At 44.4% G+C, this 13,369-nt stretch overlaps 2 protein-coding genes across 6 annotated transcripts; both read right to left on the bottom strand.

Moving 5' to 3' along the window:
* Window positions 1-566: 566 nt before the first annotated feature.
* fez2a (fasciculation and elongation protein zeta 2a) lies at window positions 567-7,987 on the bottom strand. 4 transcript variants are annotated; one of them, XR_009768462.1, is made up of 9 exons: window positions 7,459-7,987; window positions 5,898-6,006; window positions 5,608-5,730; window positions 5,346-5,478; window positions 3,844-4,112; window positions 3,654-3,734; window positions 3,016-3,091; window positions 1,914-2,939; window positions 567-1,280 (listed from the first exon to the last, which is right to left on the bottom strand). XR_009768462.1 is itself a non-coding variant. In XM_061675169.1 (9 exons), exons 1-9 carry the CDS (start codon window positions 7,812-7,814, stop codon window positions 1,264-1,266), a joined length of 1,230 nt encoding a protein of 409 aa, XP_061531153.1. In that variant the 5' UTR covers window positions 7,815-7,987; the 3' UTR covers window positions 567-1,263. The 4 variants fall into 4 exon arrangements, 3 of the variants coding, with proteins under 3 accessions (XP_061531153.1, XP_061531152.1, XP_061531154.1); XM_061675169.1 differs by having other exon boundaries at window positions 2,874-2,939; XM_061675168.1 differs by having other exon boundaries at window positions 567-2,939.
* Window positions 7,988-8,314: 327 nt separating this feature from the next.
* Window positions 8,315-13,104, bottom strand: mrs2 (magnesium transporter MRS2). Of its 2 annotated transcripts, none has more exons than XM_061675188.1 (12): window positions 12,541-13,104; window positions 12,153-12,217; window positions 11,895-11,931; window positions 11,521-11,822; window positions 11,207-11,368; window positions 11,007-11,137; window positions 10,640-10,756; window positions 10,062-10,131; window positions 9,885-9,967; window positions 9,706-9,823; window positions 9,401-9,514; window positions 8,315-9,282 (listed from the first exon to the last, which is right to left on the bottom strand). In XM_061675188.1, exons 1-12 carry the CDS (start codon window positions 12,773-12,775, stop codon window positions 9,238-9,240), a joined length of 1,479 nt encoding a protein of 492 aa, XP_061531172.1. In that variant the 5' UTR covers window positions 12,776-13,104; the 3' UTR covers window positions 8,315-9,237. The 2 variants fall into 2 exon arrangements, with proteins under 2 accessions (XP_061531172.1, XP_061531173.1); XM_061675189.1 differs by having other exon boundaries at window positions 11,710-11,822; window positions 12,541-13,102.
* Window positions 13,105-13,369: the final 265 nt, after the last annotated feature.

Below are 13,369 nucleotides of genomic sequence, written 5' to 3' on the forward strand. Positions count from 1 at the left end.
TGCACCAGCGACATGCGTTTGGCCAAACATTTTCAAGCTTTTTAAATATACTGACAATAATTTTGCACCGTATTGGGTGTTTCTAGTCCACCCAAAAAAAAAAGCGCTTCAATTGAACTGACAATCGGATTTAATGGCCGGCCCCTCGCCCTATTGGTCCGTTAAATCGAGGTCAGCCACACCATTATTGCACAATATGATATCTAATACAAGAGCAGCATCAAATAGTTTGCCTTTACAAAGGTAATAGTGTTCAGTTTTGATTGACAATGTCAGTGGCTGTAAAATATTTTGAGAGAGTAAAAAAATGTTACTAAGAGCTGTCCTTATGGGTTCTAGGAACCAAAAGTCATTTTGTTTTATTTTGATGGCAAAATGTTTGGGCAAGCGTGATCTACATTTTTACTTTTCTGAGTGTGCATTGATGTGAAGACAATCTCATTTCCCCCCCCACAGCCTAAATGATCACTTCCCCGTTGAAAATGTGCCATGTTTAATTTCACATTTGTGTCAATACCAAACACATTTTCAACCGTATGACACTGACAGAAAAAAAAATAAAAATAAAAATCACAGACACCAACGAGGATGTGGTCTTATAAATATATTTCAAATGAAACATTTGCAAAACAAATGAGCAATGAATCAGGAAACACATTGTCTAGGAATACGACATTCACTGATTCATACGTCTTTTACAGTGTACAAAAAAAGTTAGAAAGGCAGCGTGTATACAATACATCCACGAGGAGAAGTCCTGCAGTATTTACTGCTCCGTGCACAGCAGGCACATCGACACCCGTGTGTCTGGTACACCAAAAGTGGTGGCCGTGCTTGGGTCAACAGTACTAATTATCACTCCAATGCATAGTCAGTCTGTCAATTAGACCTCTGCGTAGATTAGGCCGGAAGCCCCGTCGCGCTTTGTGCACATTCGATCATTGCTCACCAGGTTGTAAGCACTTTTGGATGAATGCAAAGCCCTTGGCATCGCACAAGCAGAGCAGCTACATTGCTCGCATTGCTACTCAGGCATATTCCTTGGACAAGAAATAAATATCAAAAGAGGTTAAGAATCCAAACTAACACAGACGCATCAAAAATCACAAGGAATACGAGTAAATGAATAAAACACTGGGGCACATCTCGAGGAAACAACATGCAGAAATGAAGCAATCGCTACATAATTGTGCTTTATCTTTGGGAAAACCAATCATCTTGATCATCTGGAGCCTCGGCGTTCGGCGGCTCCATCCCTCCAGGCTACGTTGGGCAAAGCACTGGAACAGCAGATCAATATTAGCAGAGTGATGTGTGAGGCCTCAGCGCGGAGTCCGTGGTAAAAACCAACACGTGGCAAAATAAAGCGGCGGGGAATTGGGAAAAACATTATAATACACCGATTCAAATACACATTCACCAACCACAATACATTGAATGACATCCGATACAAGAGCTCCAGCTAAAATACCACGCTGTCAGAAAAGAGTTGATTTAGCAATAGTTTTATTATTGTGAGTGTAGTTTACGCTGAGGTCATTTGCTGCAATTAGAATGCAGTTCTACATCAGTGCAACCGCAATAAACATATTGTTAAATTAAGATTTCTGGGCCTAAATTGAAAACGCTAAATGTTTGATACAGCTCTTCTTGGAATGTATTCGATCACATTAGAGGGTGCAAATGTAGCGAACGTTGTGCCAGTGAGTATTTACATTTCGCGTATGCCACGGGTTGATGAAAAACGAGACATCCAATCGCGGAAGTGTGTCACATTCAGTCGTTAAACGCCAAATAAAGCATCCAAGCGCAAAGTGGGAAAACTGGGGTCAAAGTGCGCCACAGTTAGTTACAGTGTGGAAAAGGGACGGCGCGCCACAGTGAGCAACAACACACGAAGAAAGGTCACGAACCTCCCCCGGCCGGCTGGCGCTCACACCGCAGCTAGCGAATGGGAGGCAGCGTTAAGAGCATAAATCAAGAGTGCAAACACAAAGGACGAGACAAAATGGAGACCGAACGGGACACATTTGCAAGTACAAGGGATGTTTGTCACGCAAAATACCCTTTCCAACATTCCACATTTTGGGGGGGGAAAAGATGCCTTTCAATGGAATGTGATATCATCGGTGCAGCGTTTTAGCCATCATCATCTCTGCATGTGCCTTTGCCTTTGTCACACTTTTTGTTTTTGGTCAAAGAAGGAAGAAGAAAGTAATTAGATTGGCCAATAATTTGTAAAAAAAATACTAAAATAAATACATACATACATAAAAACAGACCCACAGGAGGACTGACCAATAGTTTCAATTTGTGAAACAAAATATGGAATTGACTAAATTTGGATAGAGGAGGTCTCCGCCCGACAATGACGATATGCTCAGGACTCGATGATCAAAATGTAGTTTTGTTCGTATGTAGGAACGATGTTGTCACGTTTGACATGGTTGCTTTTATTTTACTCTTACGTCACGGTGAATGTTAAAAATGAGAAACGCAGCATTTCTCATTTGTTCGTTTCATTCATTTCTCGTTTGTTTAATTAGACAGACCGGTTCACTTCCTGTTTTTAAGTCCTCTGTTAAAACACACTTTTTCTCTTTGGCTTTCAACACAGTTCGAGATGGTGACTTTTTTTGGGTTTGTTTTTTATCGCTGGAACTTTGTTGTATTCTGGTCGACCTTCCAAGTACCGCAATTGGGTCAAAGGTCACCCTGGATCGTTTTCAGGTTGCTAAGAAGGGTAAGCTAAAGAGCAGAGGCCGATACAACACAGCCAGTTCACCAATGTAAACTAAACCGACCACAACAGACATATTGTGCAATGCAGATGCAAAATGAGCCGTGGAAAATGAAGTTGGAGAAAGGCCCACCTTTGAGAATGTAGTCCGTTAAGAGAGCTGGAACCTTGTCGCTGTCGTCCCTCATCGCATGCAGAACTGAAAGGTGGGAGATGGGAGTGAGGGCTCACTTCCTGCTGAGTCAAACTTCATGATGGAGACGAAAGAAACGTACTTTTGATCAGGATCTGGAGCTCCTCGACGGAAGGAGGGCGTCCTTTGTTTTCGTACGGGATGACGGTGGTCAAATACTTTTGTGACGTGACAAATGAATATGTGGAATCGGCAATGAGTTCAGCAAACCGGGATTTATACAGCACACGTTATTGCAGGAAACCAAACGACAAAAGTATTTGGGACGCCTACAGCGAATGATAACCAATAAATGTGAATGTTTTCCAAATGCACTTGTAATTATTGGCACTATAACAATGGAGAAAGTGTAGAACAGACATTACTTAGCGCTTTTTAAGCCACAAATATACTAGTCCGGCCCACTTGAGCTCCTATTGAGGCGAATGCGGCCCCTGAACTCAAAGGAGTCGCTGCCCTGCCCTTCTGTAGTTAATTGATCATGTTGCGATGTCCCAAGACTTTTGCTCATATATACACACACAACTGCCAAAAAGTTAGGGACAATGGGCTTCCGAGCGGTAAAAATGAAAGTTTAGTGGCCAAATGAAGCTCACCTGTAAAGCTTATTGTGCGTTTTAGGTTCGACCTGAAATTTCATCCAAAAGCCGAATATCACTCTAACTTTTTTGCGAGTAGTGTCGGTTCAGCTACTACGTGAAACAAAAAACACCAATGAACCTGTCTTTCACTGCGCGCGCTCCCGAATGTTTGGCGAAAGCTGTTTTGAATAACAGAAGAGAGGCCCGCCACGCTGAAACGCTGAGGATGAAGCAAGAACAGCAGAGGAGCGTAAAATGAGACGATAATAAAAATCAGAGGCCACAAATCAGAAAAGATCCACAGGTTGGTCACGAAGGGATAAACTCACCGATCCGAGCGGCTTGTCGGCGCGGCCCTGCGACATTGCCGCCGCCCCTTTCGGCTTCTTCTTCTTCTTCTTCAGCGCCTCGCCGCGCTCCTTCCGCCGGTTTTGCAGGTCGATGAGCGCCGAGATGAACGTGTTCTTCACCTCCTTCTCGAAGTCCAGCTCGTCCCGGAGAGCCAGATGCTGCACCAGCTCCTCCGAGAGCCTCCTGACGGCGAGCTCCGTCGCCTCCAGACGCTCGTTCAGCGCCGTCACGTTTAGCCGACACACTCCTGCGCGCGGGCGCGCACACACGCACAAAATGGCCACCTTTGAGTCGTCACTAAAGCAGGCGTGGGCAAACTTTTGTGGTGCCACATTTGATTTTTAAAGTGAACAGATGGGCCGGGCAATTTTGTAGACGAGGTCAAATAACAAATCACAAAAAAGTCCAAATGTGTGTAAAATTGTTTATTTTAATAAGAAAATGTACGCTTTTTTTCAGACGATAAAAGTATGAATACAGTGGATGCCCTGCGGTCTGAAAAAATTGTTTTGGGGAACCCCAAATATTCTTGAATAAGTGGGGTTAAACCGCCACCATGTGTTTTGCGCACCTGTGTCGCCTTAGCTGCCCTTGGGCAGTCTGGCAGAAGCGTGGCTGCCATTCTGCGCCAACAGCCGCTCCGACCGCTACCGCCACTAAACATCCAACAACATTCGTGCGTGGTTAAGCGTATTTCCCAGGGACACAATGACGACACGCGCTTGGGCCACAGTATGCGAGGGTCCGTGGGTATTCACTGAGTACCGATAGCACTTGTACTTTTCATACATAACATTTAAATCAACATAATGACAAATTATGGTAAACAAAAACCTCTCGATGTTTCTGATGCACACAATTCACCGATGTGACAGACCGCCGCATTGTAGCGCCAACTACTGGCAAGGAGGACTTACTTGATGTCAGATGTTGTTTTTCCTTAAGTATCGGTGTTCAGTATCAGTAGCCTTCACAAGAACCGGATACATTGAAATAATGCCAGTATCGGCCCAAGACCGATACCTGGTATCGGTACTTGCCCGTTCCTAAATAAAATAATAATTCATTCTCATGTTTTACTTTGTTAGTTGATGACCATGTGAACGCGGAGTGAATGATTGTTTGGCTCGTGGGGGGGGGGGGGGGGAGAACGGACCAATTCATGCAACAAAAATTAGAGGACAGATGAAAAGAATTGAAATGCTCGGTGGGCCAGATTAAAGAACGGAGCGGACTGCCTGTGACAACTGCTTGTTGAAGATGTTTCAACTTGAATCCGAAAGGTTTACTCACTTCCAAAGTTCAGGTGTGGAGTCCTCCAATGTAAACGTGTGGGTTGTTGTTTGGATTGAAGGTGAAACATCTTCAACAACCAAGAAGAGTCCAGTTGCCGCCGATTCAACTTTTGCTGATTACCGTGACCCGCACGACTCGAGAATCGACACGCGCACAAAAGTCCAGCGGAATCGCACACACTCACTTTCTTCGTAGCTGCGACTTCTTCCGGGTCGCTCAGCATCCCAAGAGATCCCGGACAAGTCAGACTGCGAAGGATCGCGCTCGGCTTCAAAGTCAAGCGAGTCCTGCATCATCTCCTCGAGCTCCTCGATCACCTACGCACCGAGTTGACGCACACACATCAGGCCTGCAGATACGCCAGATAAAAACACCTCCAAATCCCTCCACAGCCTGCTTAAGATGCTGCATCATCTGCATTTGAAAAGCTCTCAGGCGCCGCTCACCTGCTCGGCTGTGAAGAGCGGTTCCTCGCCGAGACACGAGACGATGATGGAGTGCATGTCCAGCTGTTCCCTCAGCTCCTCCGCTTCGGACGCATCCGCCGCGACGTCGCTCGTCCGGCGACTCTAAGTAGACGCCGCCATGCCGGGGGCGGGGGGGAGGGGTTAATCATCACCGGCTCGGGGCACGGTTGAGATTTGTCAGATGAATGGAAGAGAGATTTGGCGGGGAGTGAAAGTGGGACACAGTGGGAGGGGAGAATGGGAGGGGAGGGGAGTGTGGAGTCACTGACCGCCATCTCCTCCGGGTTGCATGCGGGCGCGTGGAGGGAGCGAGTTCGGGAATGTTTCCAATCCGTCGGCATCGTCTGCCCGTAGCTTTTCGTTAAGGCATTCCGGATCCTGTGGACACATGTCAAGTCACGTCTGTTGCGTCCAAATTGACGGAGCCTCGTTTTGTTTTGTTTTTTCATTGCCCGCTGCTTCTTCAGACACAAAGAACTCAAAAAGCTCCATTTCGTTTTTGTTCTGTTTACTTCAAAAGTTAAAGCAATCACACAAACGCTATTTCAGGGCAGCAAAAAAAAAAAAAGATTTGGGAAGCTAAAGACAGAGAAAGAGAGGCAAAAAAAAACAACAAACAAAAAACCTGCATTACGTTGAGATTACCACACCACACAGACGCCATTACTACATTATGCACAATGAGCACCCATCAACATTTTAATCTGCAAATCATGTAAACAGCCCCGTTTTTCAGAACAAATGCAAGAAACCTTTGATCTAAATAAGACGTGCAACAATTGATTAATAGACAAGTAATCGATTTTGATTAACCGATTCATCGTTTTCGACACATTTAACTTAAAATGGTCCAAATCGTCAGAATTTCAGCTTCTCAACCGTAAACAGTTTCAGATTTCTGTAGTCCTCCGCGAAAGCCGACTGATTATCTTTGGGTTAAAACAAAATAAGACGTTTATAAACACCTGCGATGACTTCGGAAACCTGTTTTCTGACATTCATGTTTGTGCATTTTCTACGCTGTCAGTTTGAAATAATGTCCTGTTTTTTTTTTTTAAAGAAATGGATGGAAATGAAGTTATTTTATGCAATTCATCGATGAATTGAAAAAATAGACAGATTAATCAGTTATTAAAATAGTCATTAGTTGCAGCCCCACACACCAAACAGATGCACTTTCTACTTCTTGTGAACATAAACTATCAACATTTTAATGTATAAATAAAGAATATATGTAATATATGTATATATATATGTAAATCAATAATATATGTAAATAACCACCTTTAAAAAAAAAAAAAAAAAAAAAGTTTAATCGGATCCAAAACAAGAGCTATGCTGATATTAAAAACAAAACAAAAACATATTTTGTTGTTCTGGCAGCACGTGGACTTAGTGGTTAGCATGTCTGCCTCGCAACTCGGAGGTTTGGTTATTGTTTTCGCCACCAAACGCCATAGCACAGTATCTGACTAATGCTTTAAATGTGCATGTATACAGTATGACTAATAATATTAGTCGATTAAAAAAATATTAGTCCCGTATTTCATATGCAAATATAGCTGATGTGATGGTTGATATGTACATGCGGTTTGACTAATATATTATATGTGCGTATGAAACGATTTTTTTTTTTTTTTTTTTTTAACATGGAGAAACCCGCACAGGGGTTACGACGGCGCGATCCGCTTTACGTACAAAAGTGCGTCGTAATTGCAAAGCGCATCATTCATCTTTTGATGGACTGAGATCATCGAAGAGGCAATAAACCTCGTTGCGAAAAGATGCCGCCGGCTGACGATCGGGGAGCCCGGGAGCGGCACAACTCACTCGTCCCCTCGCACAAGCATTTCCTCGGTGATCGCCGTCACGGCGTCGCTGTTGCCCGCCGCGGGGCTTGCGGGGCTTGCGGGGCTTGCGGGGCTCCCGTCCCCGAAGCACAAAGACAAAGTCCCGTCGAAATAGTCCACCAGGTCCACCGTGGACGCGAAAGCGCCGCCGCTTTTCCCCGGGGACCCCGGAGGTCGCCCACCACCATCATCATCATCATCATCATTAGCAACGCAAGCCGTCGGGAGGAGCGTCTCTGCGGCGGCGGCGGCGGCGGCTGCGGCAGCTCCTGTCGGCGGCACATCTGCACATAAACTCGGCCGGCCGTCGTCCAAACGAGCCGTGGGCGCCGCCATAGTCCTACGGGCCGGGGCTGGATGCTGACGGGCCGTACCCCCCCCCCGCCGTCTTCTTCTTCTTCTTCTTCTTCATAACCCCGCAGTCAGCCAGCCCGACGGGTTGCCGGAAGCTGCGTCGCACCGCACCGCGCAACCGTGTCACAACGCGACACTCATCACCATCACCACCACCATCATCATCGTGTGCATATTAATGTGTAAATCACTCGATTTTTGTGAAGTTTATAAGGTCCAGGTGATGCAACGTGATAGCGCCCTCTATCGGGTAAAAAACAAAAACACACATCAACAAAGTTTTGTCAAAAAAACAAACAAACAAAAAAAAATATATATATATATAGACATTTTATATATATATTTTTTTTTTTTTGCTTGGGAAACATCAGGGATACTCGTTTCGATTGTGACCCGCAGTTTATCACGATTGGTGATCATCCCCCCAAAACACACAAAAAAAGTCGTTTTGTGGTGACTTTGGATTTTTATCTAAACGCCAGTATGATTCCTTCCTCTGGAAAAGTATCTTTGCTCTTTAATTGGTTTTTTTTGTTGTTGTTTTTTTTGGGCAGCAAATGTGTACTGCAAATATTCTGTTACCAAAACATTTGCTTCCTACCTGAATATGTGCTCGGCCCTAGTTATCCTCTGTACATGGCTCAAAAAGTACAAGACGAACTACAAAAATCAAGTCCAATTTGTCAAAGTTCACTTCAATTCTGACAATTGGAAAAAATATATACAGAGGTGTGATTCAACAGTTAGTGGAATTCAATCAAATTATGAAAATGAGCTGTACTGTGACCAACGGGCAGGAAAATGTAATTACATTTTCTTTATGTTCAGAGATATTATTAACAATTGCGGCTTTGAACACTTGGAAAAACCATTTTTTTTTTTTTTTTTTGGGAGAGGTGTGGACCATTTAATGCATTTACAGTATGTAAAAGAAAGGATGAGTCAGTAGATGAAAAAGGTTGAGGAATTGACTGGATTAAAATCATCAAAATGTGAAGCGTATTTAAAATAGTTACACACAAAAATATATCTTATTGTCATTATATGGCACAAACAATACGTGCATTTGACACATGATTATGATAGAATGCAGTAATAACAACAAAATGAGATGACACAGGTCTCATTTTTCTACATTACACTCTGAAATGATTTTTTTTTCCCCCCCACCAATGGATAAGTGAATGAGAGGCATGTTTGTTTGGCTCGTGGTGGGGGGACCAATATATGACCAATGTCACTCGTGGCACATTTTGAAGACACTGTATGCGCGAGGACATACAAATCTTTTTTTTTTTTTTTTTTTTAAGGAGTTGAACAGGATGCTGATGGGAAACACCTCCTTTGTGTCTTCTTTGTGCAAAACATGAGCTCAGTCTATTGCCCTTAAAAGTGCTTCTTAGCATCACCTCACTCCAGCCTTCAGATTTCTCTTCCAAACTGGAGGAATCTATCAAAAACCGGGAAAAAAAACAAAAAAAAAAGAAGAAGAAGACAATTGTAATCAATTCTATCAGGTGTTTGGGAGTATTTAAACCGTACTGTACGCGTGTGTGTATGAGTATTACCGGTGGGAGTAATGCAGGCTCGAGGTGTCGTCCCAAAAATGACAGCAGTCGCCTCCAAATCAGGCCGCTGCCGAGGAACATGAATCCTGTAACCAGCCAGAAAACGCGAGGGTCCTGGAACACAGAAACGCGTCAATAAATATCGTTTTACGTACACCACATCTCACAAACGACACTGGCAAATATTCATCATATATGAGAAACATGTCTTTGACCCTTCCGTCTTTTCTAACGACTCTTGGAGGACCTTATGAAGGCTGAAACTTTAAAACATGGCCCAAAACAAAAACAAAAGGCAATCTCACCTCTTCAAAAGACGACTCCAAATTCATTCCGAAGGCCACGCCGATGAGACCAAATAAGGAGAGTGAGAAGGTCCCCATGGTCAGTTGCAGGTTCAAACGCATCATCACATTTCGATGGCTACAACAGACAGCGATGGAGCTTTCAGGACGGGAGGGTTTGCGCGGAGAGCAAGACGTACCTGTCCAGATTGATAAAGATGACACTCTCCGAGTCGTCGATCAGGCCTTTCAGCTCCCTGGCCTCGTTCCCCAGCTCTTCGGCCTATTCGGACCGGGGCGACGGCACAAGCGCAGTATAAGAACGGAGCGAGCTTCTAACCTACATCATTGTCAAATCCATATCAACTTGTTTTCACCTGCATGTAGTAATTATCCAATAAATGTTCCATCTCCTCTGCGTGATCAATCCCCAAACTGCTCTCCTCACTAGAAAAACAAAATATTTACTACGAAAAAAAACAACAACAAACAAAACGTATGTAAGAATAAGAGATAGCTGTGCATACAAGCGGAACCATCAATCATGAAATAAACAATATTTAATTACATTCTGTGTGTGTGTATTGAAATAGGGGATTGACAGTGAGTTTAACAAAAAAAAGCCTCCATGTGACTATTCAGTGAAATAACATTGATTGACATTTAGGACTAAATACTGCCAGAAATGTCAAAATCACACAGCCAAAATCATCAACACACTGGGCAAATTTTGAATTAAACATACATTTTCTGGCAGGAAATCACAAATGAGCGTTATGGTGTTGTAGAAATAGCAATGCAGGAATATTTAGCATTTTCCAAGATGATTTCTATCTGAACATTTTGAGGACAGGCAATCGAAGCAATCCAAATACATCATAATAGGATGGGTTTTTTTTTTTGCTTGTTTGGGGAAAAAAAAGTTAAAAAAATAAAAATAAAAACAAAAACTTACAAAACTCTGGGGTCTGTCCACTTGGTGAGACAGAGTTCTTCAATGATTTCGTCCTCATCCAAAATCTTCAGCAAGGAATCCTTAAACACCTTAATGTCAGTCTCCAACTCTGATAAACTGTTGAGAATTTCGAGAAACGCAAAAAGACAAACGACAAAATTGTGTTCATAAAAAACACTGTTAATGGTGAACCGGCGCTTTTGATATAAAGTGAACATGAGATTTCAATACTAGAATGTGGCTGCTTAAACGTAATTAAATAAGGGAAACCAAATAGAAGTATCTGGATCAATTCTACAGCTGTTAATCACAGACACTCTTTCAGCACTGCTCACATTCGTTTCAGCTCACGTGGATGTTTGGTTACCTCTTGCTGTTCTGCAGCAGTACGTGGAGTTTACTTCTATCGGCAGACAGGATTTTCGGATCCACCAGAGATTCCAAAACGTCCAATATTACCGGCTCAACCTCATTGAGCCGGGTTTGCAGGTTGTTTACCTGTCGGGTGAAAACGCGCTCGAGCCTTTATCTTGTCAGTGGGTTCAAAGAATGAGCGGTGGGCCTCACCCTGTGCTGCAGTATGGCCTCCAGCGCCCGGAACTCAAAAGGCAGCGAGTGCGCCTGCGAAGCGAGCTGCGGGGCCAGCTCGAGCACCAGCCAGCGCTCCAAACCCAGGCCGCGGAAATCCAACACCAAAAGGCAACGGGGAGTCACGATGGCTTTTAAAGACTGCGGAGACAATGACGGCTTGTTATCCTTGTCGTCACCGAGTTAACGGGTCCATTAGTCTGATCTGATCGGGAAATATTTGAGGCCAGAGGCTAAATCGATAGAGAACATAAGCTGAAAAAAAAACATTTAAAAAAGCAGACGATACTTGCAGAGTTCGATGAGTCGTCGTGTGATTTTTGAGGCACATTTTCTCCAACCAATTCAATTTCTGTATTCGACATCCAACGGCATCCAAAATGAACCTTTACACCACCGAACCCGCAGCGGCGACTCTGTCCCTGCAGCCCCGGGAGCTGAGCCTCCTGTGAGCCAGTCCTTCCCGCTTCACATGAGCATACCTCCATTCGCAGGATAATGCAGTTGTTTCTGGTGGTGAGGCTGGTACTGTGCTGGAAGCGAAGATCCCTGGCCTGAAGACTTAATTCCTGGCACAGCTCAGTTTTCTTCTTCTCTATAAACGGAGAAAAACAGGATATAGAGTGAGTGAACTGTAACAACAAAGGGATTTTTTTTTTTTACTTACCGAATGATGTAACATTTCCCTCCTGATCAAATCTCATCTGTCAAACAATAGGAGAAATTATTTTACAACTGTGTGCAAATGGTGTGAAATGTGACGGAGCATCACTCGGACCACGCAAAGATCGCCCCTTGTTGTTCAGTGTATCATCACAAGATGTGATACTGTGCATTTGCGAAAGCTGCCTCTCAGTCCCCGGACAGGGGTGAGGTCATCATGACTGAAAACGATTTGATTATGTGTCATTATAATTGGGCTTACCACGACAAAAGGTGGCGGCACAATGGAAAGAGGCGCTTCGGTCGTTACGCGGCGGACGATGGACCCTGTTGAAAGACACACGCAACATTAAAAAAAATAATAATGATACAATAAAAACGACTTTAAAAGTTTTCCTGTGCAAGTAGAAGTGCACTGATGCAAGCGCCGCTCAGCGGAATCAGGTCTTTTCTACTCTTCGCTCGTATTGTGACCATTTTGCTTATCGTTACACTGTTTTCCTTCTATCGTGAATGGCGGCAGATGCTCACTGAGCAAGAGTCAGAAGATGCATTTGTTTCCTGAAATGTGTGCGCGACATTTTGGAGCGTCCGCTGCAGCATCTTTTCGTCGCAAAAACACTAAACCCCCCCCCCAAGGGTCTGCTCACCGGGCAATGACGCTCCCCCTCGCAGCAGGTGCTCGTTTGTCGCCGAGCGAGCCGGAGCTCGTCTTCTCGACTCGAGCGGCGAGCGAAGTGCCTCGGGAGCGTACCTCGCACCGACGGCTTGAGTGGCTCCCGTGCCAGAGTTTAAGAGGCGCTTTGAACGCAAGTGTCCCGTGGACCGGAGATACATCCCCGAGCGCTTCATACATTCGCTCAGCAGCATTCTGTGTAGTTTCATCTCCGAAGCGAACCTAATCCCCAAGACCAGGCAACGCAAGGGACAAGGAATTGTGACTTGAGGACAGGTGGGGAGAACTAGTCCCCCATCATAAAAAAATGACACCCGACTTGTGTTTTGAACATCTTAATGAGCTCGAGGAGGCGCTGTCCAGTCCGGAGTTAGCATAGCAGCTAATTAGCCGGATTACCGAGTTCCAATCTCGCTCTTGAAACGCAAAGAACGCAAGAAAGCCACAGATTGGCCTCGAAAGAAGTTGCCGCTGGCGAAAAATTGGAAACTTCCGAGACAGGAGCTGTGTTCCCTACCCACAATGCACCGCGAGAACGCCAAAGATCTTCAGAGGATGACGCTCACTCCGCACATTTATTTCCCTCCCTTTCATACAGATACAGTTAGTACGCTTTTACAACGTTTATATTTTCCCCCAACTTCAAGATTCTTGACTTTTTAAAAAGGTTTTATTTATTCCCTTAGATCTTCAATTGGAACTCGTGCACTCAGACCGTCGCAGGTTATCGATGTGCTTCGAAAGCTCCGACGTGGGTCGTGTTGTCGTTTAGCGCGCGCAAAAACTGCCCACGCAGTCGGGCA

The sequence above is a fragment of the Phycodurus eques genome, chromosome 4, assembly GCF_024500275.1.
Source record: "Phycodurus eques isolate BA_2022a chromosome 4, UOR_Pequ_1.1, whole genome shotgun sequence".
NCBI classification, from domain to species: domain Eukaryota; kingdom Metazoa; phylum Chordata; class Actinopteri; order Syngnathiformes; family Syngnathidae; genus Phycodurus; species Phycodurus eques.